We start from the raw sequence: 26,888 nt of genomic DNA on the forward strand, positions 1-26,888 counted from the left end.
ACTGGCACAACCTTTATGCCAGTTTCCTTTTCTTATCAAAAATAATTCTTCCCAACAAGCACCTTTCTCGTTCTGGGTTGTTCCCTGTTATAAAACAACCCAGTTCTGGGATGTTCACAACCTTTGTATATAGTCACAACCCCGGAGGAGACACCACAAATTCATTTGCAGGTCAATAAACAAACTCGCCCTAGTGCAGAAATTTAAAATTGGTCAATGAAGAAATGGAGGGCCTCCATCTTAAGAAGTAAGTGCAAAAGTGGAGAGACTTGCACTGAGTATTGTGGTTGCCCAAGCCTCTAAGCCGGATTACTACTGAAATGCTTTACTCGTCAGCGTTTTTTTCAGCCATTGGCGTTCTCATCCATGCATCAGCAAGCTTCTAACCCAATAATTATGTACTCTTCTTCATAAGGCAGCTATCGTTAATGTTCTCAAGCTTAGCTTCGGACTTCAATACATGTAATCACTGGTAGAGTGTTTATTAAACCGAAATATATTGTCTAGTTGGACCATTATCGGGGTTAATTTCATTACTACCACCTGGCATAAACTTTGCGATAATATTCAGCTACGAGACGTTTGTCCAAAGTTTATTTCGCTGCATTCAGTTTTTAAATGTTCCGAAAAGACAACCGGGTTTGCAGAATTATTTAGACCTATGTCATCCACAATCCCTCTTTGAAGTAGATATATATTGCATCGTTTTTCTGTTTAACACCTTTCAAACCATGAAATTTGCAGTGTAGGTCGTGTGTGATGGCAGTATCTAAAACCACATACCCACATACCCACATACCCACATACCCACATGCCCACATGCCCACATGCCAATTTTTTCCAGGTGGGGCAATCCAATGACAGTTTAACTGTTGTTAAAGGAAAATCTGTCCATCTTTCGACCTTAGAAGGCGCCATCGCCAGTAACTTATGTCGATATTTCCACCGGATGTGGTACTCTGCCAAATGGGAATATCTTCGGGTATGCGGGTATGCGGGTATGCGGGTATGTGGTACGTGGTACGTGGTACGTGGTATGTGGTTTTAGATACTACCGTGTGTGATAACTTCAAGGTTTGGGGACGGTCTTAACGTTGCGCTTTAGGGATGGACTTACTGGACTTTGCGCAACACAACGCAATGAGCGAAGTGGGGGAGCGACCACTTCTTGCTTCTCGGCCACAGAATACCTACATATTGTGAATGGTGTAGTGCATCGGTCATGGGTTCGAATCTTGATATTTACTCCTCAAAGAAGCGGTGCAATACGTTCGTCATGGGCGCGAATCTGGATATTTACTCCTCTGCAATGTGATGGTGTAGTTCTTTAGTCATTGAATCGACTTTTGGAAATTTTCTTCAACGGAGGTGGCGTAGTTCTTCGGTCATAGGTTCGATTCATGAGATATTCTCTTCAACGGGGTAGTGTGTAGTGCTTTGGTCATAGTTTCGATCTTGAGATTGACTCTTTGGTGTGGTGTGGGTCTCACCCCCCCCCCCCCCCCGTTTACCTCAATATATAGCATACCTTTCATCTGCCGCGTTGGCACCACCTATCTATCCCCATCCAGCGCATAATAAGGGAATTCAATTTTTCTAAAGGGGACTATTTTTCTACGCGACCATAAAATGTTGCCCTAATTGTGTCTCCAAACAGGAAGGGTGAAATTTTCTATCTGGTATTGAAAGTCTTCTCTCATTAAAAAACGTGAATTTATAATTGAATTTTAAAATGTCCAATTGCGGAAATACCTACGAAATATAAATTTCAACAACATTGCCGTTGTGTAGATTGATATGCAAATACTATGAATACCAAGTTTAAACAAATTTCAACATTGCCGTTGTGTAGACTGATATACAAATACTATGAATACCAAGTTGTTTTTTTAAGGATTTTATTCTTTTGAAACTAAAGGCACCTTTGACTTGGAGAAAATAACATGCCGCTAATGTGTCCATCTTTTCTTCGGCGATCACAAACATTGGCCACAGCAAATTTCCTGTTCTACAATATCTAAAGACTCCTCCTTGTAAATATAATGTGTTAATGAGATAGCTTGGACGTACATCCGTTCATCATCTCTGTTCTATAATGTTCTATGGTACTAATGTTTATGCTATGAATCCTCCAGAACTAGAACTCCGGTTGACAATACTTGAAAATCGGGGCCGAGTCTTGAGCTCTTCTTTCTTTGATCTAGGTTGTGTTGATGCGATTCTTGGATTTCTGAAACGGGAGAACAGTAAATGAGCAGAATCCAGATGAATGGAGGTGGGTGGCATACTGCAGTATGATAAGGTTTTGAGGACCTGGCTCCCATCATCCAGCAGGTCCCAGCCAAGCTAGTCAAGACTCCTGCAGACGTGCGGTGAGGTCTGTTGAAGAAGAGAGCCAGGCCTTGCAGGTGGAGCAACCATAACCTACCTGACTACACAACAGCAAAGCTGAAATTTAAATTCAAATCGCATTAACGCAACTGGAAATTTTCAAATTCAATTACAAATTTCCTTTTTTTAACGAACAGTGTTGGCCTTAAAGGCCTACGCCATTCGTCAAAAATTTTGAATTTGTACTCGAATTTAAAAATGTCCAATTGCGAAAAAACATACTAAGTATAAATTTCAACATTGCCGTTGTGTAGACTGATATACTACTATGAATACCAAGTTTAAACAAATTCGTATTCAAAATAACTGCACGACAGCACTGTGTATTAGTAGATTTCTATTCAACTACGAACGGGGTACCACTTTAAGGACAGGAACAGTGAGATGGATGCTTCCTTGATAACTTACGCCATGATCATGTCAATGCTGCTCTGTGTGTTCTTCGTCCTCTTACCGCCAGCTCCATACAGCATTGTCTCAATAGAAAGGCACTGCAAGTAGATTATATTGTAGTATCAAGGCCAACAATGCCTATAATGTGTGACCATCACACCAAAATCGATAGTAGGTCACATGTTTATAAAGCTTAGGTTTTAGCAACATGTTGATTCCAGGTACTACATGAACTACTCCCTTCTTTGGAGGGGTGCCTGAGATATTCAGAATATATCGTTAGAATTTGTCAAGGGCATAATTACATCTACTCCGTCAATTTCCTTAGTCTGAATCGCACTGCAGTGATTATTCGTTCCCATTTGCAACACCGACAAATTTCTTGAATATTTATTTATGACATTCATCGAAAACTCTTTATTGATAAGAGATAAAGGCTCATTACCTTTTGAAAGAATTTGAGAGACAGTTCCATGTCTCCCTGAGCTAGGTGGACGGACGCAACCAGTTTATATGTATCAGCAACTTCCTGGCTGTTATCACCAAATACCTCCTTCTTGGCCGCAATTGACTTCTTCAGTAATGAGATGGCCTCCTGAATACAGAAAAGACTATTCTTAGTGATTTATACGGGTCTTTTTCTCAAATTACAATCAAATTAGCGCAGTCTTATCCATCATGTTCGAGACATATCCCTCATTGTTGGCGAGCCGGCTCTGATGCTGGAAATGAACAGAATAGAGGCTTGCCTGCTGTCTGTCAGTTCGCACCATAAGTTTAGCCAGCTCATCCTCTGCTTCGACAGTTTTGGCATGATTTGGTCCATAGGCCACTTGGTAGGTGATGAGGGCTTCGTTCATGTAACTCTCGGCAGATGCTGCAATGGATGATTTTAGACTGCTAATGCTATTACTTTAAAGGACCTCACAAAAGCTCCTCACTACCCCTTGTTTGGGCTCCTGACCTGACTCTCGCTGTCTTAGGTCAAGCACTGACATTTTTTTCATTTAACAAAGATTGAATAGAGCAAGTTCAATCCATTTGCCCAAACCAGTGTAAACATTGGACCCACTTCCTTTTCCCATAAGCAATGTGAAAATTCTCACGCAACCAATCAACACATTGTCTTCTTTAGTAAGTCCTTGCACATCATTTGCCTCTGATTAATTGGTGGAATTTTCGGAAAATTTCGAAAAAATTTGCCCCCTTAGGTGTGCTGTATTATGCACTATGCGCAATTATGATCAATTTCACACTGTCTTGACCTCTATGACTCAATAAGTGTGGCCTTGAAAAGTAGGTGAATTCTGTGTCATCCTGCACTACGATTAAAGTTTCTGCGACTATGCGATAAGCCCGAGGCTTATTGTATAATCGCAGCCAACACCTACCCTCCCCAGCCGGATCTCCAGTCTGAGCATAAGCTGCTGCCAACACCATTGCAGTCTCAGCTACCTCCACAGCGCCCTCTTTGTAACTGAAACCCAAAGAGTCAACACGTGCTAGATCCACAAAGATTCATTAACTTGACTCTTGATGATAATTCTATAACAAGCAACAGGAGACTTACATTGAGTTGATAATCATACATTACAGATTCTTCAGCACCAAGGCTCACCAGGGTTACCCAATGACAGCAGTTCAACTCAAGGGCACAGAAATTTGTTCAGGAAACCGTATTTCCAACAATTTCAAATGCAATCTTTTACCAACGTTGATAAGGGAAGGTATGAAGACTTACTGTTCCGAAGCAACCACATGTGCCTGGTAGTACATCTCGACAGCTCGCGACTGATTGGCTAGTTTGCCCTTGGCCTGTTCAACCTGTCCGATACTCTGATAGACAGGAATCAAGTCGATGCTATCGTCCCCATGCACCAACTTAATCAGATCTATTGCCTTCTCTAAGAAACGAATGGAATTAGCAAACTTCTGTTGCTTTGCATTTACCCTGAAATGAATGAAAACACATCTTGAACTACTTCATAGACAAAATTGCAATTGACGAATTGGGACACTAATCTGCCGAGACCAATGGGCCAAATCCAAAAACATGTCATTCGAACAACGTTTTGGGGGCAAACCTGTCTTCAATACCCAACCGGTTGCACTAAAGGTCGTACATGTGGACATCATCCTGATTCACATGGTTTAACACCCCTTTCAAATGTACAGTATCCGTGCTCATTGCAATAGATTTATGACGTCTTACTTGGCAAGTCCAATGCATATTTTAATGTCCATCTCATCTGTATCGGCCACATCAAGAACATTCAACTTGGCTCTGTCTTTACTCTGTTTCTCAGCGGTCATCAGGCATTTCTCAGCTTCATTTAACCTGGAAAACAAATTTTGGGTCCAAAACTAGTGTTCTTGATAGAGAGGGTGTCCTTAATAGAGAGATATCCGCTAAGGGAGGTTCCATAATGGATTATATTAGGGATAGCCTAAATTGGGCCATTTATATAATATATTATTTCGAAGTTAGTTTAGTTAAGTGGTAGATTGCTTATAGTAAGAATATTAGTGACGACCAGCATCAGAAAATTGGGATAGAAGACTGAGCATACCTTTGTAGGGCAATCAGAGCTAAACCCATGGCGTAGTGAATTTGTATGTTCACTCCAATGATATTAGCACGCTCGTCATCTGATCCAGCGACATGCCTCGTATTGTACATCACGTTCTTGGCCGTTTCAGCATGTGCCTGGGCTTGTACAGGGTAGTCTTAAAAAAACAGCAAAATGTTGAAAAACACCATGATAAAATCAGCGATGTGACCAATGCAATATTTGAAAAGTCTTGAGAGAGTGTACATTTGAATTTGTACCATTGCCTAGGATTTACTGAACCCTCAAATTTGATCATTTTGTGAACCGGGTAATGTAAAAGTTATAACCGTAAGCCCATATAGTGGAACCGGCCTGGGAACCGTAAGCCCCTATATTGGAACCGGCCTGGTAACATGACCAAGCATAGGACCTAATTCAGATGTTCATATTACTGCAGCAGTTGTGCTAGTGGGATTGGAATTCCGAGGAATCATGATGAGGAGGAGCTTTCTCAAATTCAAACCTACATCAACGAGATCACTTGAATCCCTCACCTTTTAATTCGAAATAGCCCCTTGCCAAGTTGGCATAAGCTTCTGCAAGTTTCCAGTGACCATCACCATAGACTATCCTAGCCAAGGCTGTGCACCGGATAAGTTCTTGCAGAGCTTCATCAAACTACAAAGGAAAAATACACAAACTAAACTTCTACATACAACACAGTGTGCATGACCAAAATTGTACCCCGACTACCAAATGTACTATGCTACCCCTTATCCCAAATGCCTGAAAAAAGTTTCAAATGAATTACAGTGTATGACCCCTTTTGATCTGGTGAAGCCAAGACCCTTTTCGTTCGAATCAAAGTCCTCATTTTCACTGCATTTTTAAGTATACTCGTTAAAAAATTATTTAAATCGGCGAAAGCTGGCTGGCTCTATACGTATATGTGTGCAATGTTCAAGATAAAATCATGATGTCTGCAAAAAATGCAACCTGAAATCACAAGATCTGGTCCTACCTTTTTTTCAGAACTAAACTTCTTTGCCTTTTTCTCAGATCTCGCTAGTTTTTTATCAGGAGGGGATGTATCAACTTCATTCAAACCATTTTTATTTCTCCTTCGTCTGTGCCTCGAGGAGGATTTAGGTGTTCCTACCACTGACCCTTCTTCAGACCTGCAAAGTGCAATTCAATTTAGGAAACTTTTCTAAATGTGCCCCTGTGGACAGATGGACTGACTGCCTCACTGGCAGTCTGATGGACTGACGGACAGACAGACCGTCACATGAATAGCTATTTATAATTTAAAAAGCTCAACTGAGCTAAAAATGCACAACTGCAAGAACAATAAAGGCCACATATCTTCTTCATATGTGAAAGGTGTTTCCCTGGGGTAATTATTTCACTGTTGGCAAAATATCCAAGAATGTAAAATTGAACCATTTTCCGAATTGGCATAGATATGGATTGTTCGTTCCTTCCAAAGATTTTGGATTTGGCAAGGAAGGATGTGTAGTTTCTTCGTTCCAAGAAACCCATCGAGTTTCAACGGTTTACTGTAAGATATGTTTCTGTTCTTGCTCTTTTTATAATTTCTAACAATTTTGAAGCAAGTCTAGCAAAACTAACCCTTCCTCTGTGACATCAGTTCTAGCAGTAGACATAGCATCCTCATCTTCTGATATCCGTGACCTCTCATTCTCATCAGATAATTGATCGATGTCCATCTCAGAAATAGTTCTGCAATGGTACAATGAAGAGTTAAGTACACAAATCCACTCAAAAATAGTGGCTTGCCTTATGAAGTAAGGGTTTGGGACTAAAATGTCTAAATAAAATAGTAAATACAGCAGATTCTCACCGCAATTTGTCTGCTCAGTGTGACGATCGATCTTTTCTCAAGTATGCCAAGACATACCCAAGTTTATGAGGAAACAATCTTGGCTGTCAGCACGGAAAGATTGGTCAGGCTAAAACTGTAAGATTGTTATTGTTGACAACCAATCGCCATTTTGTCAAGTTTGTTTTAATCTCCAACACCGAATTGCGGTTGTTTCGCTCCCTGACCTTTTCGCCCCCAGTCGTTTCGTGCTTGTTTGTCTATCTGCCGCCAGGTGTCGTCAAAAACATGGTGGGTATCCAAGAAAACTTTTTCGATTTTCCCGTTTTTATCGCCGATTTATGTCATATTTCCAGTGTTTATTTGTTTCTGCTTGAGCTCTAAATGTTCCCCATCATGTCTTTTACTATTGAAAGTTGTTCATGTTAGCGATTTTCAATCTAGCTCTTCTGGGTGAGCTTGAGTTTGACATTGTGTCCACAACAGTCGAGTCAACAACAGTCGGAGTGCGAGACAGGATGTCCCAAAATTATGCGCATCAAAAAACATTTCGAGTCATTTACTGTGTTGTGGTATTGAATCTAGTGTAATTTCCATGGCAAAAAAGGTGATGCTGACCAGCCTACCAGACATGCAAGATCAGTTTCAATACCACTCCCTCATAGGATTTTCCAATCGTCATCCTTCGGCCCATCCAAATCCATCATTGCCATTACCATTGGGTCAAACCTTCAACCTTGCAAGTTAAAGTTTGGTAATATTGCATACCTAATGAGCTTTCCAACTACCCTCCGGAATTAGGCCTACCCAAAATGTTCTGTGATGACGGTCAAGATGATTTAGCCTAGGGTCAAGACTCAAATACTAAATAGGTGATTGATCCCTCGCAACCAGAATCTTCAAAGTTGTGTTTCATTTTAGTATTCGTTGGCGTGTAAACAAGAGTCGGCTCATGCTGAGAGCATCTGGAGCTGTGCCTGGGTCAAAAGTGAAAAAGATGGAACTGAGAACATTGTGACAGGTTCTCTAGATGATACAGTCAAATGTTGGAAATGGTAAGCAAAATATATGTATGACTTAATTGCAGCTGATTTGATTGCAAGGGCATCCACATGCTGTTCTTGAATTTTTATTTTGAGGTTGGAAATAGTTGCTACCCAACATGCCCCATGGGCCGTGGCGTAAATAAGCAATTAATGAGAGGGCACAACGATCCTAAAGGAAATAATACCATATGATGATGATGAACGATGGTTTACTGCGGGATATTCTATTTCACTCAACCAACAACACCACATAGGCAGTGCATTAACCCTAAGTACCTAATTTTGATTGATTGATTGAAACTGATGCTCTTAGTCTTGGTCTTAAGTCACCCCACTAATTGTCTATTTTTCAGGGTTGATGAAAAACTTGAGCTGCGACATGTGATGGAAGGTCATCAGCTTGGTGTTGTCTCCGTCGACATCAATCATTCAGGCACATGTATCCTTTTCATCATCTGTCTGTCTCATGGTCTTTCTCATGTCTTGTTCTCCTTTGGTGTGTCCGCATCACTTTGACATTCAAAGAGGCAAGATTTGCCTGTGTCGTGCATGTTTTAGCTGAAACGATTTGAAGTTGACTTGAAAACAAATTGTGAACTGTTTTCTTTATTAAAACGGTTTTAAAATGTTTAAAAGAGCTACAAACCATTTGCAAATCTTTTTAAAGGCGGAGTGTGAACACACCTTTAAATTGATGTAAATGATTCCAACTTCATGTGCTCTTCCTTACTAGTTCAGCATCCATAAATAATGTAGGGATGAGTGTTCTTTCCAATTCCTTGCCACTACTACAAGACACATCACTTGGCAGCCTTGTCCAAGTGACCATTTTCATTTTATCTTTCCTTAACGTTACCAGTGGCTGCATCAAGTAGTTTAGACAGTCACATCAAACTATGGGACCTCGAGTCTGGCAAACAGTTCAAGTCCATCGATGCGGGTCCAGTGGATGCGTGGACTATCTGCTTCTCACCAGATTCAAGATTCCTTGCCTCTGGAAGCCACATGGGAAAAATTAACTTATTTGGAGTGGAATCGGGGAAAAAAGAAACTTCGTTAGACACAAGAGGAAAATTTACAATTAGTATAGCTTATGTAAGTATATTCTGCAAGATAGGTCAATCCTGTTCTCTTTCTTGCACCAGTTGTTGGTGGGTGCGGCTGTCTCACATGGGTCCAGTCCTTGATATCGGAGTGGCCTGATAATTAAGTCGGATTTAGATTTATTTCTATTTAGTGTGCTATTTGACGATGGGAACTGCTTCTGTAGAGTAGAAAGTGACTGGGCAGCTGACCGCTTTGTTGCCTATGATAATACCATTGGTACTTCGAAATCTCATTTTCACATAATTTTATCAGAAGAAACTTGTTTTTCTTTCAGAGCCCTGATGGTAAATACATTGCCTGTGGTGCCATCGATGGCATTATCAACATCTTCGACATGACGACGGGGAAGTTGATGCATACATTAGAGGGTCACGCCATGACCATCAGGTCATTATGCTTCTCTCCAGACTCGCAGCTACTCATCACAGCATCTGATGATGGTCACATAAAAATGTATGATGTGTAAGTATGTCGTGACGGGGCTTATGATAGACATGATCTGTCCTGTCATCATAGGATAAGCAACACTGAGAGCAGTTAATCGTAGGAGGGGTGACTGTATAACATTACAATTGTTGTCCCACATGCCTATAAATGGATTGGAAGGAAACCTAATCTGACAATCATCGGGATTTGAGTCCATGCTGTAAACACTTATAACAACTTTAACAATTAGTTCATTTCAAGAAATGAATTGTACTATAGACGATTTCTGCCTGGGCTTGTTTTTGTAGAATGTACGATCACTTATTTTGTTTCTTTTCAGTCAACATGCGAATGTCGCAGGAACGCTCTCCGGCCATGGATCGTGGGTCCTAGATGTTGCATTTGCTCCCGACAACCGAAATTTTGTGTCATGGTAGGTTTATGGCCACTTCATGAAGGTCTCATCTAGCGTTTCTGTTAGATGGGAACAGCACCCCGCCACTCAAAAAGTGCTCCCTGCCTTTCTTAAGAACAGTTAATGCTCCATTACTATTCAAGGACGTTCACACTGCCCTTTTCTCAGTTCACCCTGCCCTCCAAGGCAAGATAAACATTTTTCATGCCACAATAGTTCGGTACCAATTTGGTTAATTGGCCTGTGACTCTGTCCTTGGCAAGAGATAGTCTGTCGCAAGCTTCTTATGTTTCCCTCTTGGTGGGGTCTTTTGCTTGCCATTGCAAAGATACCTATCATATAATTGTTCCTTTGTTTCTTTCTAGCTCATCAGACAAAACTGTGAAGGTATGGAATGCGAGTGAACGGAAATGTGTGCACACATTCCACGACCACATTGACCAAGTCTGGTCAGCTAAATACAACACATCAGGAGCAAAAATAGTCTCAGTGTCAGATGACAGGGCACTTCATGTTTACAATTGTCCTGTGTGAGAAATAGCCTTGCAATTGGAGAAAGACACTGATTCAGAATTCTCATTGACTGTTTCTAATGTGCTGCAAGGCGTGCTTCAAATGTGTTGCAAGGCGTGGTTTTTCAGTGTTCAAGGGCTGCATTTGAATATGACATGACTGAGCAGGCACTCCATAATATAGCCTCTGCCTCACGGTCTTGAACTTCTTCTTTACCCAGTATCGTGCCAGTTGGTGGAGAGAAGTGTTGAACTCGTTTGGTTATTTATCTTGAGAAATAACCGAATATTGTATGAAATATTTTTACAAAAGTGTATTATTAAATGCTTCATGTTTATAATATCTTGTTTCATGTGTTTATTCTCTGGAACTTGGGAGAAATTTGATAATGCACTCTTCAAATTATTGCACTGTCCATACTCAAAAGTACCCCCAGTAGCTCATGGCTCAGTACCGAGTGACCCAACTTGGTACACTGTATTTCTAGTAATGTTGTCAGCAGACTCGGGCTAGTAGCAGGGAATACATCATAAATGGGCACCTCTCAGCATTTGATCAATAAACTGAAGAACGAAGACTTAAAATACAATGGAAGATGGTGGTAAAAAAGTATTCATTTTATTTAAAGCAAACAACACTTTACACTGAAGTCTGAATACACTACAATCGCCCAACTAACTGGGTCTGAAAGAACATATTTAATTAGGAAACACTCGTATGTCATTAGTCTTGGATACACATACTGCACTGGAAGTGGTTCGCATATAGTGAGGACACTGACGTACTGTAGTTAGACTCCCTGGGCAGTCCATTGCGTCATCCTAATTGGGTCGTGAGGAACGAGGCCAGGCCACTGCCTCAGGAGTGTAAGTGTAGTTTGTAGTGCATGAATGTACACAATGGGTCAACATTTCCGAATTTCAATTTTCTCGCAGCGTCAGTCACCTGGAATTACAAATCACGGTTCCACCGCAAGAAAGAAGGTACTTTGCTATTTTTGAGTGATGGTGTCAACACATAATTATTTTTATATCCTTGGTTAAATGAGACCTTACTGCGAAAAAAATTCACTTTTCGCAGAGAAATTTCATGAACAGCTAGGACTCTGGAGTACCAACAACATGTGTTCGCAGTGGATTGTGGGACGGTACAAGGCCACTCTGAATGTCACGTACATCATTGTACGTTGTGCATTATTCATTACAGGATACACTTCTTTTCATTAATGGTTCATTCACCGTGACTATCGTCTTGTTGTTCATTTCAAAATTGGTAAGATTGATCTGAAATTATTCTGGGAGTTGATGATCACACAGAAAATACCCGTGTCCACAATCAAACCCGTATTCCATTCTCCATCAATGCATCATGTTCTCAGATTTAGGCCTCATCAGAGGCTCATCTATCTAGGCCTAGGCTACTGTCTTGATTGATGCTGGTTCCTGTACATGTGTTATGTATAGCTGTGCTGCCTCCCTGAGTCAGTGAACTGAGTAGTGAGTGTGTGTGTGTGGAGTCTGGTCAAATTTTTGTTCTTCAACTTTCACTTCCATTCAATCATCCTGACCCATGAGTAATCCATCATCATCATTATCATATTCATGCCATGCCATGTTGCTCACAACTCAATCAAATCACATGAGGCCAAGGCTATTTCTTCATGTCATGTAGGCCTACCATGTTACATGTATATCGGGAACGGGTGTGCATATAGTGCGTGTGTTTTTCACCTCGGGGCAGGCTCAGCTCCAGCTGACCTGACTGACCTGGCCATCGACCTTTTCGAAGAAGTTTGTTACTTTTGGGACGTTTACCAGTCATGCGTGTCTGTCAGCTGGAACAAAGAAAGGGTCACAGTAGCTTATGCCTATGACATGGTCCGAAGTTTGCTTATGCCTTCTAATCTGATGTGTTCCGAATGTGCGCATGTGTTTTGCTTGGCCTGGGCCGTGGTAGTTCGTCTTTGTCGAAAAGGTCCATTTGGTCATACATGCATGTTCAAATGAGTTACTTTGAGTCCATGAGCTGTCAAACTACTTGTATAGCTGAAAGGGATCTTGTCAGTCAAAATCTGCCGTGACCAGTTCTCTTTGGACCCTTTTTTCAGTTTAGGTGCTCTACAAAGCCTGAAGGGACTGACTGGAGCTGCAAAATTGTTAGTAGTTGTTAGTTTTGTTACACTGAAAAAGATTGCCAGGGGTCTTTAGGAAATTAGGTTAAAACATGTTATGGAAAACATAAACATGGATGTTGTCCCAGAAACATAAATGAATGTATGATCGTATATATACGTCCCGTAACCTCCATTTTCAAGTGCCTGAAGAGCAGTGAGTATCATGTATTGTAATTTTGCAAATGAAAACATGACCAAATTTTATAGACCACATTGTGTAGTTTGGTAATGTTTACAGTTAACTCTGTAGTTTCAATGTATAAATGTCGTTCCAGTGGATTCATCTTCATCAGGGAGATTTTGTCTTCTGAATGGGAAGGTAGTAGTAGTACTAGTAATATGTCTTTATTTGTAGATCTATGCGTAACCAGAATTAATGCATCTTTTGCAGGCTTAGGACTCCCAGTCCCTTTTTGACTCCTTGTATTTAAACAACTTTGACACTCATGAATTAGTAAAGATAGGTTTAGTAATCTGCAGTCCACATCACACTGTACTAAGTTTCATGAATGCTGAACCAAGCAGAACCTAGACGATGGAACTCCACAAAATGACTCCTTCCTACCAGGATGGAATTATAAGAGGTTCTGCCTGTCGGTCTGCGAGATATGGATCAGCGAGTTGATCTATATGATGATACCCACATTTATTGCTGAGCTCGTGTTTTCTGATTTTGCTCATGCTAAGGCTAAGTAAGGCTGAAAGAAGCCATTAGATATAGTGGTAAGGTGTACATCATGGAGAGGCGTTTGGGTAATTTTGCTATTTCTGCAATTTTGCTGATGAAGGCTGTGTATATCCAGGCAGAATCCGATCAATTGTTGTGATTCACGTGCCTGTGGTTGGTTACTCCAAGCTTCTTGAAATAAAACTTCAGTATTGGTCTGCTGTGTTGGCAGTCACGGAGACCTGTCTACACCCACCAGGTGTCCAAGTTGGATTTAGAACAATCCACTAAACATTGCTTTAAACATGTAAACACCCAGGCCTAGCTCTGTGACCTCTGTCTCTCTCGTTGACTTTGTGCAGCCCGATTGGCACGCAGTTGCCTGCATCCTCACTATCTATCTACTCATGACAATGCTATCAGCAGTATGGATAACCACAATCGTGTAGGCCTACATGCACACTACATTCACAGTGCCTGGTGGAGGTCACCTCTTCTGTGTTTTATAGCCAAGTCTTTGCTCAGCTCAAGGTGACCTTTAGTTTACAATACAACTCGTGCAACGTAGGTGTTTAATGTAGCTCATTTTTCTTATGGATTGCGGTGTGATTGAATTGAAAACTACTGAAAACATTGAAATGAGTGTTGGTGTGCTTGCTGACACCTGGCGTACTGCACTTCAGTAGTCTTCATCACTGTTCACTTGCCTTGAAAATGAACAAGTGCTCTCAGTTCCAGTTCCAGTAGATTTTAACAGTTGCTGGATCCTCATCAATTGGTAAGTGTGTGAAAATAGATTTCCAGAAAACGATATCAGGGTGGGATCCAGTTCCTCATAAAATGTCAAATAATGATAGGACAGTTATTATATTAGTGGATGCACCTCAGCTGGAATAAAAGATATGTCATAAATCAGGTCTATTGCTGGTAAAATCAATACCTTACTAATCAGTAGTCATCTGTTTATTGGCCATAGCGGCTTGCTATGGAGGGCAGTGAACGTCTACACGTATATCCACTGCTCAGGTTCTGTGGTCAGTGCTGCCATAAGCCATATGCCAAAGTGGGAAAAGGTAGGCCCAGCTGTTTTTCAAGTCCAACAATCCTTATTTTTCTCAATTGTGGTTCTTTGGTAATAATAGGCCGTTATTGGAGGAGAAAGCTTCCCGGGTGCATCCCTGTGTCCCAAGCCGCTGATGCCGGTAATTAGTGGCAAGTATTACCTCGTTATGGTCCTAATGTGCCTAATTGGAAGCCACACCACTTGTTTCAGGTGGTTGCTGATGGGGGTAGCTCAGTTGAGCTGTTTGTGTGGTTGGGTGACTGCTATGCAAACAAAATGCAGCCCATGGCATAAACAGTGATAGGGTATGTTTGTGCCTGAGGAGTTGTTGCTGATGGGGGTAGCTCAGTTGAGCTGTTTGTGTGGTTGGGTGACTGTTATGCAAACAAAATGCAGCCCATGGCATAAACAGTGATAGGGTCTGTTTGTGCAGGAGGAGTTGTCTGCTGTGCAAACAAGAAGTAGAAAATATGCATGAGCATATTCAGTCGGATATTTTTGCACACCATGTTTTGATGTTGTTCCATGACTTGTCATACCAGTCAGCTGATGCTGACATGCTCTTTTGTATGTACAGTAGAACCTCTCTATTAAGGACACTGTGGAGACTGGCAAGTGCTGTCCTGAATTATTAATAGAGAGGTGTCCTAATTAGAGAGGTCAAATTGAATGGGAACAATCAATATGAGACAAAAACTAGTGTCCTTATTAATAGAGAGGGTGGACATCCTTAAAATAGAGAGGTGATCACTTATCTAAGACTGCGTGATAAACATGGGCATTCTGTCCCGTCGCATGATTATGAAGGTCAAAGCTCTTCAGATGATGCAGATTCTAATAATATGATCCAAAGTCAGGGGCAGCAATACTTGTCTGTCAGTGTCAATCCTATGTCCACCCAAAACATGCACAGCAGAACCCCTGGCAGGTTGGCTGCATGCTACTGCTATGCCGTTCATTTCCATTTAGGATTGAAATCGATCGATCAAGCATGAACCCAATCAATGATGCTATTTCCTTCATGTTATCTATTGGTGTATTGTCATGAGGAAATCCATGACATTTCGTGATGTGCTATATGTTATGACTGAATTGTTTTGATACTTTCTCCATATTCTCAGCAATTGAAAAAATCACTTGTTTCCTCTGTATGAACTGTTGTCATACATGACTGCTCTTGTTTATGAAGGCCTGCCTGCCTCATGTTTAATTGTCAGTCAGTCACTGCACTTTCAGACACACATCGTAGGCTGTCAATCATAGACATTCTTTGTGAGCCTGCGGAGTTGGATTTTGTCTCAATGTGAAAACCTCACTGCACATTGTCGTTTCCTTTGGAATTTGGCCATTTGCAGTGGTGCAGGACAGACAAACATCTGTATTAAGGTGGTACGTATGTACATACGCATGTTATTGACATTCTTTTTGAGCCTTCGGAGTACTCTAATCTATAGATCTATTTGATATTTGATATCACGCTGTGCAATTGGGCTCAGGTTCGTTCAGGGCTCTGATGTACAGGAGTTTTTTGGGCAAATAGCCAATCCAATGGACCAGCGGCGAGCCGACCTGGACAATAAACCCTCTCCATGTACTGCATATTGCAATTACTGTGATTTTGTGCTCATATCAGTTCATCAGCCATCATACCATTTCCATTTTCCACCATATCTCTGCAAAGCAACAAACTTTGGACATGATAGAACTCATTTTCTCACATCGCAGATCACATCGTCGGCTATCTTGTGGCAGATACATACAGTACTGCATGTACTGCAGTATGTTGTGTTGTGACTTTCTCAAATTTACTTTCTCTTTGGCCAGGAAACGCAACCTAGTTGTGAGGTCCCGGGTAAACGAGGTGCTTTGAACATGTTGAAGAAATAGAATAAATAATTTATGTCCTTTTTTATACTAATTCATTGTCTACTTGCCGTAACATGAAAACCCTTTTTCATCAGAGACTGCAAGACAGATGAGGTTCAGATGTAGTGCGTGTCTCCCAATTTTTACAGCTTTTCCCCTTGTTTGTTTTCAGAGCAAAGATTCCATGTGCAGGTAATCGGGTAAACCCGCTGCAATGGATAACGCTGTTAACCGTGATATGCGGCTGGGGAGCCAGGACACTGGTGAGGGTCTCAGAGACTGGGGTTCCTTCTGTGCCACACCTGCTTATTGTGATGATGATTATAAAGGTGAGTACTTCCTACATGCAGAGTTCGCCGCAAGGCCATTTGTCACTGAGTGTTAGTGTTAGGGAGTCCCACCCTTCCCTAGTACTGGAAGCTTGTAACCACCCTACCATGGAGCAGCCCTCCTACCTGGCTCTAGAATTTGGTAAAGGTTTCTTTAATGGTTTTAAGGGCCACCCTACAGTACTTGCGTTATAATTTATTGCCTCAGCTCCAAGCAGCCTCTCTCGACCTGGGCCTGGCGTCTAATCTAAACTGAAGGAGATGATGCAAAAGTTAAAATCATGCAAGCGCTTGTGATGAAACTTGTTTTGAACTACCCGGTCCTGGTGGGTGGATGTTACAGAACCAGGGAAGTTACTCCTTCTAGTTTTGCCCTGAACTGCATGGTTTCTCATGTTCCGATAAGATAATCAAATGCATTTTATGTCACCATGGTTACCAGCTTGTCTTTGATATTGGACACATAACTGATTTGATTAGATAAGGTTCTGATAAAATTGGCAGTAATGGTGGCCCTGTCTTATGATATTTTTAGGTCATAGTACGTGAGCTTCAAATATTGTTATCAACTCTTTTGACCTACGGCAGTGACACGCTGGCCAACACCTGTTAACCCTTTCGTACCGGCAGCCATTTTTTGGCCAGCAGCGCCATCTGCTGACAGTATCGGCAGGTACCAGTTATAAACAGTGGAGCTAACTTTTAACCGAAAGTGTCACCATCTATATCATTAGGATGAAACTAATCATTCCTGAGTGCGTTTGAAAATTGACCAAGACGTTAAAATGCTCTCTCTTTCTCTCTCTTTGCAGGCCATCGGTCGGAGAATGCGGCTCTCTACATTGGACTCCACCTGCCAGACACCGACTCGACCAAGAGACACCGGCGCCGACGTCACCATCATCACCGTGGGAGGGAGTCGGATACCACTGATGGGAAGTCGCCACATGCACCACCTTGTAGGTAGCGGCTCAGAGGCGAATTGTTTCAAATAATTTCATACCTCCGCCAGCTTTCATCATTTAATACTTTCAGCACCATCCATCGTTAAACTTTGTCACTTTTTCAGCCAAAAATACCCCCTCCAGTCTCTTATCAGTTCTCAAAGGGCTTCAATGTTAAAACAACACAAACGCCATCTTATTTGTAATACCAATATCATTAACTTGCTTCCTCGATTCCCTACCTGACTATATCTCAGTATTCTCACCGTCTTCGTTGCAGCAACGCCCCCGTCACAGCGCGTCAAGTTCATGCTCGGCCAGGAAGACGAGGATGAGGAACACAAGTCACATGACATCTTCTGCGAGATGAGTCAGTTGACCGGAGACGATGGGGATGACCCAGAGGACTGGGAGTGGATGGAAACAGCCAGGTAAAATTAGTGTATACCCCGAGATCAATCCAGATTGTTTTAGAGGACAAAAATTGAAAATGATTCAAGTCCTCAATTTTGCATGAAACTTACTTTTTAGGTGGATCAAGTTTGAAGAAGATGTTGAAGAGGGAGGCGAACGGTGGTCGAAGCCACACGTTGCCACGCTCTCCCTCTACTCTCTGTTTGAGCTGAGGAAGAGTCTTCTGAGTGGTACAGTTCTCCTCGACATGGACGCTGTAAGCCTCGTGCAGATAGCAGGTAAGTTCTGTCCTATTATGAGGGGAGGGTATCAAAGCAAAGGGGATGAAAGCCTCGTGGGGCCGCACTGTGTCTCGACTCAACTGAGCACGGGGCTGCTTAGCTGCTTAGGGGTACCTTGCTCATTGACATGAATCCTGCTAGCGTTGGCCTTCATGGCCCAGATCAGGCCATTTGATCATTACAAGACTTTTAGGCCCTCTGTCTCAAAATTCCTTATTATTAGCAGTCGGTCAGTCTCATAGGACAGACTGTAGCGATAAATATTGTGATGAATGTGGTCCGTTTGCTCTGCTTCAGATCTCATCCTTGACAACATGATCAGCACCAAACAACTAAAAGACGATCAGCGGGACAATGTGCGCGAGGCTCTTCTCCGTCGCCATCGCCATCTTCACGAAAAGAAACATCGCAAGAGTGAAGCGGGGACGAAGTCCTCGATCCCTCTCATACGATCTCTGGCAGAAATTGGACGGAAACGCTCCGAGCCAAGCACGATGAATCGTAAGTGTGGTGTGGTGGTAACGCAGCCATCCTTGTTTTTGTTCCTGCTTCAGACTTAATATGTTCGGGTCTTGCTGTTGTTTTTAATCCACTTCATAGTAGCACAGAGCCAGGTTGTCAGATATGCATCACAGGATTAATGCGGCTAACTTAAGTATATTTGCTCCTTGATGTAGCTGCCAATGGTTTCTGTACCTTGGCCAGGATGCCAAACTACGTAGATTTACGTCAGTCTTGGCAAACGTTCAGTGCTAAATGACGTAGATCTACGTTTGCGAACAGGGAGGGTCCATTGACTGTGGTAAGCGTCTCTTTGAAACAATGTAGACTACAAGAACTCCATCTGGTGGGCTGGTTCTGGGTTGGAGGGATATTTAGTATGAAGTCCTGGGCACCCAATGTGATAAGTTAGAAAAAAAATCAATTAGGAACTGACACGGTGGGAGAATCTGCTTCCCAACTTGGTGTGCATCATGTGAGTTCATGATATCAAATTTTTCAAATAAATTCCCTTAATGGACTTAACAGTACATTCTCAAAATTTTAGTGAAGCTTGAAATAGAATCAAACAGCTGTTTTCGACTGCCCCAAGTCCATGATACAATGATTCAAGGCTGAACTTGAACTGAAGTGATGATTCCCAGGGAAATCGGGCTCTGTGCTACTGCATGATTGTGCTGTTATCATACAACGCAACATATCATCTCATAATTAGGTATAAAGATTTACTTCTATTTGCTATGAAGTCCAGACACAGTTTTTTCTGCGTCACTCTCCTGACCCAGTTGCAAGTCATAATGATGACATTGTGTGTTGACATAGTCAGCTCTTTCATATCGTTCCATTTTTGAGCCGATTGTTCGTTGGGATTTCAATTGAACAACAAACAAAGTTTTGAGAACGCTTAAAGATATCTGATTATGCATACTGTGTATTGCTACTTGTCCACCCCATGGTACAGGGAGAATAAAACGAAATAGATTATGTTGGCCACCATAGAAATAATTCAATAAACTAGTGGTAATGACTTGTTTTTTGTGATGAAATGTGACTGGACTCATCATAGACTGTTACTTTCGTTAACTTTTTCTATGCTCATTTTTAGTTTATTACCAGTTTAAAATCAATCATCTTCACTTTATTATAAATTTTTAAGTCAATCATCAAAATTCCATTGTGTATGGCTTACCGGTAGAGATGTTGACAGTTTTCTATCTATATCTATTAGATTTATCTTTGATGTGAGAAAAAATGCTAGATTATGACAGATTACATATATGTACCAGTATAATGTTGCTCATGAAAGTAAAAGGATAGAAAACCAGAGATATTTTAGATGCTCTCAATTCTACATTTTAAAACTGGTAGCTTGTATGTTCTTGCTAAATAGGTGCTTTCTACATAGTGCTAATGCACTGGCTTATTGTAACCTGCCAATCATCTCAAGTCAAAGTGGTTTGTTCTATGTGAGAGAAATTTCGAGGACATTTGTATTGCTAGTGTAAACAATGAACACTCATTTCTTCAATGCAAGGCCCAACTTTAACTTGAGTAGAACCTCTCTATAAGGGACACCCTCGGAACTGACAAGTGCTGTCCTTTAGAGTGGTGTCCTGATTAGAGAGGTCAAATTGAACAGAAACAACCAATTTGGGACCCAAACGAGTGTCCTTTATAGAGAGGTTGTCCTTAAAATAGAGGTTTTACAGTATCTATTTGTATCTTGTATACCCCCTCCTAATGAATGAGTTAGACTTGTCATGGTTTGATACACATTCATTTCCAACTTGACGACATTTTACCAAAGTAAAAAAGTGCTGCTGCCCATTGACTCTATGAGCATCCAACCCACAACTTCCTCCTCTTTTGTGGAGTTTTTGGCAGCATATTTGGCACATTCACAATGCACTGACCTGGTGACCTAGATAACTAGAATACGCCTGATACTGTACCCTGGTAATTGGGAACGGGGAGGTCAAGTTGTGTGTGAAAACCTTTGATGTTAATTGAATTGAGGTCCACCATCCATGATGGTGAATGGGTCTTGACGTATATTTGTTCAGTGATGTTTACCAACACCTTGAGTTTCGGTGTTGCATTTCTTAAATGTGAGAACCTTGAGGTTGGAGGGGACGAGGAGGGGGGGCTACAAGTTACAAATTAATTAATAGTTCCATTAAAGATGGGCCTATATGTATTTGGTTGTCCGTTGCCTTGTCTGTCTCACAAGTTAACTTTTCAGTTCCACCTCACCAGGTAATGTTACCCATGCTCTAAGTCTAATGCATGGAATGGTTGTCTCTCTCATTGCTGCCTTAACCATGTTTAACCGCCTGGTCATACTTGGGCTGGGAACCACCCTGCAGTATCTGCAAATGCCGCACGTCAATCGGTCAGCCTTCTGAAGAGTTCAGATGCAAAATATCCAAAAATAGAATAAAATAGAGGGATTTTTAGGGCAAAACAGAGGTGGTGGTAGTACCCTGAACCTGAACCAAAGCATTGGTATGCAAAACTGCCTAGATCCCATAGTGAATCATGTAGAAAAATAACTTTTTCTGCAAACTACTGCAGAAACATTGTGTGGATTCAAAAGGACTTCGGGTAGACCTTGTGGCCTTTATATCTGAACACTTCACACTTGTTATATTACAGTTGTCTGATTGGTGTGCAGACATCGGTAGTGTGCAATATGAGGAAAGGCAGATTTTCTTCATGGTTGGGACTTCTGATATCGGACAGCTTTACAAGCTATGGTTGATTTGTGGCGGTGTGACTAGTCTCTCATCAGAAACAACCCCAGCCTGGTGTGTCTTGCCCAGCAACCTTATGTATATTTTCCTGTTTGAGAATCATTTTGTTGAAATTGCTGACATATTATATCAAGGGAGTTCAGTGCGCAGACTAATCATATTTATAGCAGTGACATGTGTTAAACAGCTGCGATGAGCACTAAAAGCAACGAATTGCCCATCTGTATTGAAATGATGAGCAATAAAATCAACTTGGTCCTTTATTTACTGCGTCAATTTTTGTCACAAGTGTTGTGCGTCTCTGTGTTATAAATAGCTAGTCGGTGGCAAGCTACTCCCTTTGAGTTATACTGTTCTGGGTTTTGTTGAGTTATTTTATTGATTTGAATTGGAGTTTGTATTATTAGTGTTGACCATGAATACCAGACTTTTAGCTAGAACTTGAAATCCTAAAGCAATTAACTCCTTCAAAATGAAGCGAATGCCCATTAAAACATGGGAGGCTGTTCTCTGGAAAAACGAAGAACAGACTCCTACTCTTGGAATTGGTATTCACTTTGACTTTGAAAGAGCTCTAATTGCTTTAGGATTTCAAGTTCCAGCCGAAATAGTGGTGCCTATGGTCAACCTTAAAACTTCAATGGCCTTTCCTGAATCGAATGTGAGCAATTTCTGCAATCTGCACGAGTGCTTAGATTAGAAACCTAATAACTAATGCCCAATCTGGGTTGTTGCGCTTCTAAAATCAAGTGAACTGGTATCCGATCTGTTTTAAGGTGGTAATGGTATCTCCTTAAGTTGCATCCCTGTAGTACACCATCTCATGTAACATGACTTCTCTCTCAAATTGATTCTAACGAGATTTTCTCGTGACCATCGATATTCAGTATATATTGTTCACACAGAACTCATCATTTGGAGTCGATAAACTTTGAATGATGAATTTCATATCTTTCACTTTAATTCAATGCAAGCTGAATGTGTCACTTGTGTATTTGAATGTTGAGAGACTTGTGAATTGATAATTTTGGGTATGTATGTATGGTGACTTGTCAACTGTGTCCTACAGCTGGAGTAGTCAGAGACATCCCACAGCCACAATCAGTCCTTCACTATACAGGATATGGATGAGACGAAGAAGAAGAGTTGGGCGATGAGCTCACCTTGTACATGTTCAAACTAGCATCACCTATGCCTACCCCTTATCTGCATCCACTTGTAAATTAACTTACTAATTCCACTGGTCATCAATAGATGACTCTCTTCCTCGTACCCATTATGCAACGAATCACATGTTGTGATAAACTCTCAAAATAAAGAAGATAGCTGTAAGCTTTATGGCTTGAAGAGTCATCCCATCAGTCAGGGGAAGGGCTTCATACACCAGGCCTTTTCTCATGAGAAATCCATTTCTATAGTTTCGGTGCATTGCGGGTATAAGTATGCAGATTTCTCCTCTATGTTTTCTTCTAACTTTAAACTACAAAGAAGTGTATATTCACATATGGCAGGGTATAGATTAGAAATAAAACTTGGTGTATACCAAAAGTTGATTAGTACCACTGAAAGGTACATGTACCATAAAAATGTGACTGTTATCTATATCATCTAAATAGTCTGACAATCCAAATTGCTTGTATGTTGCATTCAATTTGACAACTCGGTTGAAAACCTGTTCGTGACCCTTACGCTTCTTCGCCTTTTTTCTTTGTTTTCTGTTTATACTCCAAGGGTTGCAGCCAGGGCTGTTTATACTCCCGAGGGTTCCATCTATTGTATTCTCTTCATTTTTCAGCTATTTTTAGAGCATTGCCTCGTCGACAGAGCTGCGTCCCTTTGATGATGTCTGGTAGGAAGTCGTCCTCGACTATTTTGTACCATGCTGCTATTCGCAACCACTGCGGATACTTAGGAATGATAATATGAGAGGAAATTGACCTTCTCGTACATTGCATAAAAAAGTAATTTTGATTACTTGGTTACAACGGCATCCATTTTGTAGCCTATGATTGAGTGCTTTAGCAGTCAATGACAGCGTGACTTTATGCATGCACTTGGTGCACTCTATGTGGGCCATGATGTCGCTGTGTCTTCAAATGCTACACTTTTTAACTGCAAAAGTGAGATGCCGTAAACCAAGTAAATTTTGTTTGCAACTCTTGGGTTGCTTGTGTCACTGTTGAGAAGACGGGCTAAAAGCAGTTGTTGACGATTTTCCTACAATTTCTCCTGCTAAAGCTTATTTATCTTACTTTAGCAATAGTGAAACAGATTTTTAGACTGTATAAAATTTACCGTGCAACACTATTTAGCAGGTTCAGACACATAGACCTATCACACATCCGATATGACTTTTGTTAAAGGCTGCCCTCGACCGGCTAAATAGCGTCGACATGGTATATTCCAGAATCACTTTTTAAGGTGAAAGGTATTATTACAGTATATTTGACTTATTATACTTTCCTATTACATTCCTAAGTCTATCTTCACATGGTTTTCTGCTGTAAAAATTGGTATTTTCAAACCTGTCTTGAAAGTGCTGATTTTTAAAGTTTTTGCTGATTTGCTGGGGACGAGAGTTCTTTTTCAGGCAGTGGATAATCCAGGGCATGTCAATCTACTCGGGTACCCTGTGCCAGGTCCCAGCCCCATTCAAAAACATGCCTCATCATGCTATATGGACCAATCCTTCACCAACCTAACTCAACGCCTTAATCAGATCCTGTCAACCCCTGTTGTTTTCATTCATTTTGCATTAAACTCCATCGGCAACACTTCAAAGGGGTTGAAAGACTTGGTGCATTGTTTGACTTTGCATATCTTTGATGTTGCAAGGCAGCATGGGATTCACAGTATTGCTTGAGTAGTGAGGTATAGTCTGATATCTGTGGAGTCTAAATGCGATGAAGAATTCAGTGCTGAAAATGTCTCCACTGTTGTTCAACCTACATGCACTGTAAATTTCTATATTGGCCAAATGGTGTGCTGAATCAGTCAACAAATTTTTGAAAATAGCATAGATTTCCAAAGAATTTGTGCCCTCCGGTGAATTCCCTGCACAATTCCTTGGTTCTTTACCCTATTTTCCTTTTAGATTGGAAATTATTGGTGCTTTCCAACAGTCAAATTGTTGCGAGAGAATTCCACAGAAATTGGCTATGAAGGATGATATGGTTCAATTCAAGCAATTTCATGATCATAATGCGTCAGTCTGCTTTGAATATCGCCTTTCGTCATGGTTATATCAGGTATGAAATGTAATACGTTCAAGTAATTGATACTGCACTGGTGGTATCTGTTTTGAAATCGAGAACGGGAGGGTAAAGCTGAAATGAAGGTCCGAACCTGAGGCGCTTCTGCCGAATGTTTGGGGCTGCATTGCCCGCTCGTTCAGAACAATTCGAGTTATTTTGACCCGATTGTTCAAAACAGGTAAAAGTTGACACTTGTTTTCAACAGTCGGGCCCTAGTGTATAACCATGTGGACAGGCGCGGCCTCCTCTTATGTCCCTAGTCGCCTGCTACAGCTTGCTGCTGCTTCATTTATCAAATACTGCCTTCACTGGTGGCGCTTCTCATTTCCTCCGACGGCCTTGGACTGGAATCATTTCTTATCTCACATCTTGATATCAACCAAGCATGCAACAACAGCTCAATTCAATACATAGTTTTGAGCCAACCTTATGAAAAATTTGAATCAACAGCTCAATCTGTAGAAGTTCAAACAAAATTTCCAGAATATTTTGCATCTGGTTACGCATGCGCCTGAACAAGAATCCTTCAGTAACGGCTCAGTTACCTTGGTTCCCAATAAGCATGCGGAACCCAAATTTTTCTGACTTTGACAAGTGAGAAACATGAGTAGCGTGTGATGTACTCTACCTCTGGCCAAGACGGAGTCACAAGGCTAATTAACCCAATTTGCGCCTAACTGTAGTGGCACGTTAAAGAATGCTTGTCCCGCCTTGGAGGAGGAATACTCCCTGGAGAATTACACCTCCAGGTGCAGAGCGAATGGAGGAAGAAAATTTTCTCATTTTCCTTGTTTGCTGGACCTGCTTAACTCGAAGTCACAAAGTGAAGTTTTCACTAGGCTGTAGACCCACTTCACACCATCACTGACATCGAATCATGTGCCAATCATTCTCATTTACCATCCCTGTCAATATTGTATTATGTTGATCAATAATTCTCCTGCTTCTGTTTATGCAGGCAGAAAGAAAACAAAAAACAACATTTCTTTGTCCATTGATAAGTGACTTGGCTGTGTTAGCTTCGATTGTGAGGTTGCATCTCTACTTTCAGCCAATCACAGCGTCGGCGGAATGCCGAGGAATCTTAGCACTGGGAAGTTAGGTCGCGTCGGATCTGGCTCGAGGCTTACTGCCCACAACGATAGTTCACCTGGTATGAGTCAGGACGAGAGTTCAGCGGACCTACATGAGTCTGAATCAAGAATAAAGGTAAAGATCATTGGTGTGTTATTATGAAACAAAGTGAGAGGGCGCTCCGACTAGGTCTATCAGAACACAGGTGATGACAGTGTAACGTGGAAACATTGGTCCATCATGTTCTACGCATGCTAGCTAGATAAGAGAGGAGAGCATCCGGGCAGGAACCCCAAACTAGATACCCCTCTGTGTTGCTTACAAAGGTTTGTTACGCTATCTTTATAGGACTTTTCAATCATTTACCCACACTTTGATTCAGTCTTGGCAGTCAATGATTCACACCTTCTTTGTTTAGTTTGTTGAATGGTGTTTCCAGCATCTATTAGCGTAGATCCCTTTGTTTAGTAGTTGTTACTGTCACTACATGTACACGTTCATCATACCACTCACCTTGTGTCAGTATCCACGTGGCCCATGGGTCTTTTCGAGGGAAATACATCTCTGTAAAATTTGAAAGAACGGGTGACTGGTTATTCCTAAAGGCTACAAAAATTAATGTGGTCCCAGTGACCTGTCATATCTCCCAATCTCTGTATTGAAAAAGCCTCCCCGTTATATATAATTGACTGCTTTCTATTAAACTTCACACAGAATTTTATATTTCAGAGACGGGTGGTGACTTGTTGCTATAAATGCCTTCTCTCTCCTCTAGGACAAGTTGGAGAAATCACCCTCGTTCAAGCGAAGATTTAGTTTTCTCAAGGTACCATGCCTGTGTGTTTCACTATCAAACCTTCATGTATACATTAACATATCTATG

At 41.3% G+C, this 26,888-nt stretch overlaps 3 protein-coding genes across 8 annotated transcripts in view; 2 read left to right on the forward strand and 1 right to left on the reverse strand.

Annotated features, from left to right (window-relative positions):
• Nucleotides 1–1,899: 1,899 nt before the first annotated feature.
• Nucleotides 1,900–7,364, reverse strand: LOC135499767 (tetratricopeptide repeat protein 23-like). Of its 2 annotated transcripts, none has more exons than XM_064790718.1 (12): nt 7,258–7,364; nt 6,969–7,079; nt 6,358–6,514; nt 5,891–6,014; nt 5,355–5,511; nt 4,997–5,122; nt 4,526–4,735; nt 4,176–4,261; nt 3,534–3,661; nt 3,230–3,379; nt 2,800–2,882; nt 1,900–2,230 (listed from the first exon to the last, which is right to left on the reverse strand). In XM_064790718.1, the coding sequence occupies exons 2-12, from the start codon at nt 7,064–7,066 to the stop codon at nt 2,116–2,118; spliced, it is 1,434 nt and encodes a 477-aa protein (XP_064646788.1). In that variant the 5' UTR covers nt 7,067–7,079; nt 7,258–7,364; the 3' UTR covers nt 1,900–2,115. The 2 variants fall into 2 exon arrangements, with proteins under 2 accessions (XP_064646788.1, XP_064646787.1); XM_064790717.1 differs by having other exon boundaries at nt 7,201–7,364.
• A 94-nt stretch (nt 7,365–7,458) lies between these two features.
• Nucleotides 7,459–11,017, forward strand: LOC135499768 (superkiller complex protein 8-like). Its single transcript, XM_064790719.1, has 7 exons — nt 7,459–7,470; nt 8,101–8,234; nt 8,579–8,664; nt 9,085–9,320; nt 9,607–9,794; nt 10,099–10,191; nt 10,539–11,017. Exons 1-7 carry the CDS (start codon nt 7,468–7,470, stop codon nt 10,705–10,707), a joined length of 909 nt encoding a protein of 302 aa, XP_064646789.1. The 5' UTR covers nt 7,459–7,467; the 3' UTR covers nt 10,708–11,017.
• Nucleotides 11,018–11,860: 843 nt separating this feature from the next.
• The window catches only part of LOC135499509 (sodium bicarbonate cotransporter 3-like), a 34,329-nt gene continuing 19,301 nt past the window's right edge, over nt 11,861–26,888 (forward strand). For 2 of the 5 annotated variants that reach the window (XM_064790304.1, XM_064790305.1), the window contains exons 1-8: nt 11,861–11,958; nt 16,628–16,784; nt 17,597–17,743; nt 18,009–18,159; nt 18,260–18,420; nt 18,721–18,924; nt 23,473–23,526; nt 25,983–26,140. In XM_064790304.1, coding sequence (XP_064646374.1) covers nt 16,670–16,784; nt 17,597–17,743; nt 18,009–18,159; nt 18,260–18,420; nt 18,721–18,924; nt 23,473–23,526; nt 25,983–26,140 — 990 coding nt within the window. In that variant the 5' untranslated portion in view covers nt 11,861–11,958; nt 16,628–16,669. Of the gene's footprint in view, nt 11,959–14,582; nt 14,600–16,627; nt 16,785–17,596; nt 17,744–18,008; nt 18,160–18,259; nt 18,421–18,720; nt 18,925–23,472; nt 23,527–25,982; nt 26,141–26,780; nt 26,832–26,888 lie in introns of those variants that run through there. The other 3 variants (XM_064790301.1, XM_064790302.1, XM_064790303.1) reach the window with 3 other exon arrangements.

The sequence above is a fragment of the Lineus longissimus genome, chromosome 15 (assembly GCF_910592395.1).
Source record: "Lineus longissimus chromosome 15, tnLinLong1.2, whole genome shotgun sequence".
NCBI classification, from domain to species: Eukaryota; Metazoa; Nemertea; class Pilidiophora; order Heteronemertea; family Lineidae; genus Lineus; species Lineus longissimus.

Excerpts from the sequence above, each read along its gene's own strand:
- LOC135499768 (XM_064790719.1), top strand. Across the intron at positions 8,665-9,084 it reads CATCAATCATTCAGGCACAT|TGGCTGCATCAAGTAGTTTA; the intron begins GTATCCTTTTCA and ends TAACGTTACCAG. Across the intron at positions 10,192-10,538 it reads AACCGAAATTTTGTGTCATG|CTCATCAGACAAAACTGTGA; the intron begins GTAGGTTTATGG and ends GTTTCTTTCTAG.
- LOC135499767 (XM_064790718.1), bottom strand. The coding sequence starts at position 7,066 with ATGGACATCGATCAATTATCTGATGAGAATGAGAGGTCACGGATATCA. Across the intron at positions 4,262-4,525 it reads CATGTGGTTGCTTCGGAACA|TTACAAAGAGGGCGCTGTGG; the intron begins GTAAGTCTTCAT and ends TTTGGGTTTCAG. Across the intron at positions 3,662-4,175 it reads TGGAGATCCGGCTGGGGAGG|CATCTGCCGAGAGTTACATG; the intron begins GTAGGTGTTGGC and ends CATCCATTGCAG.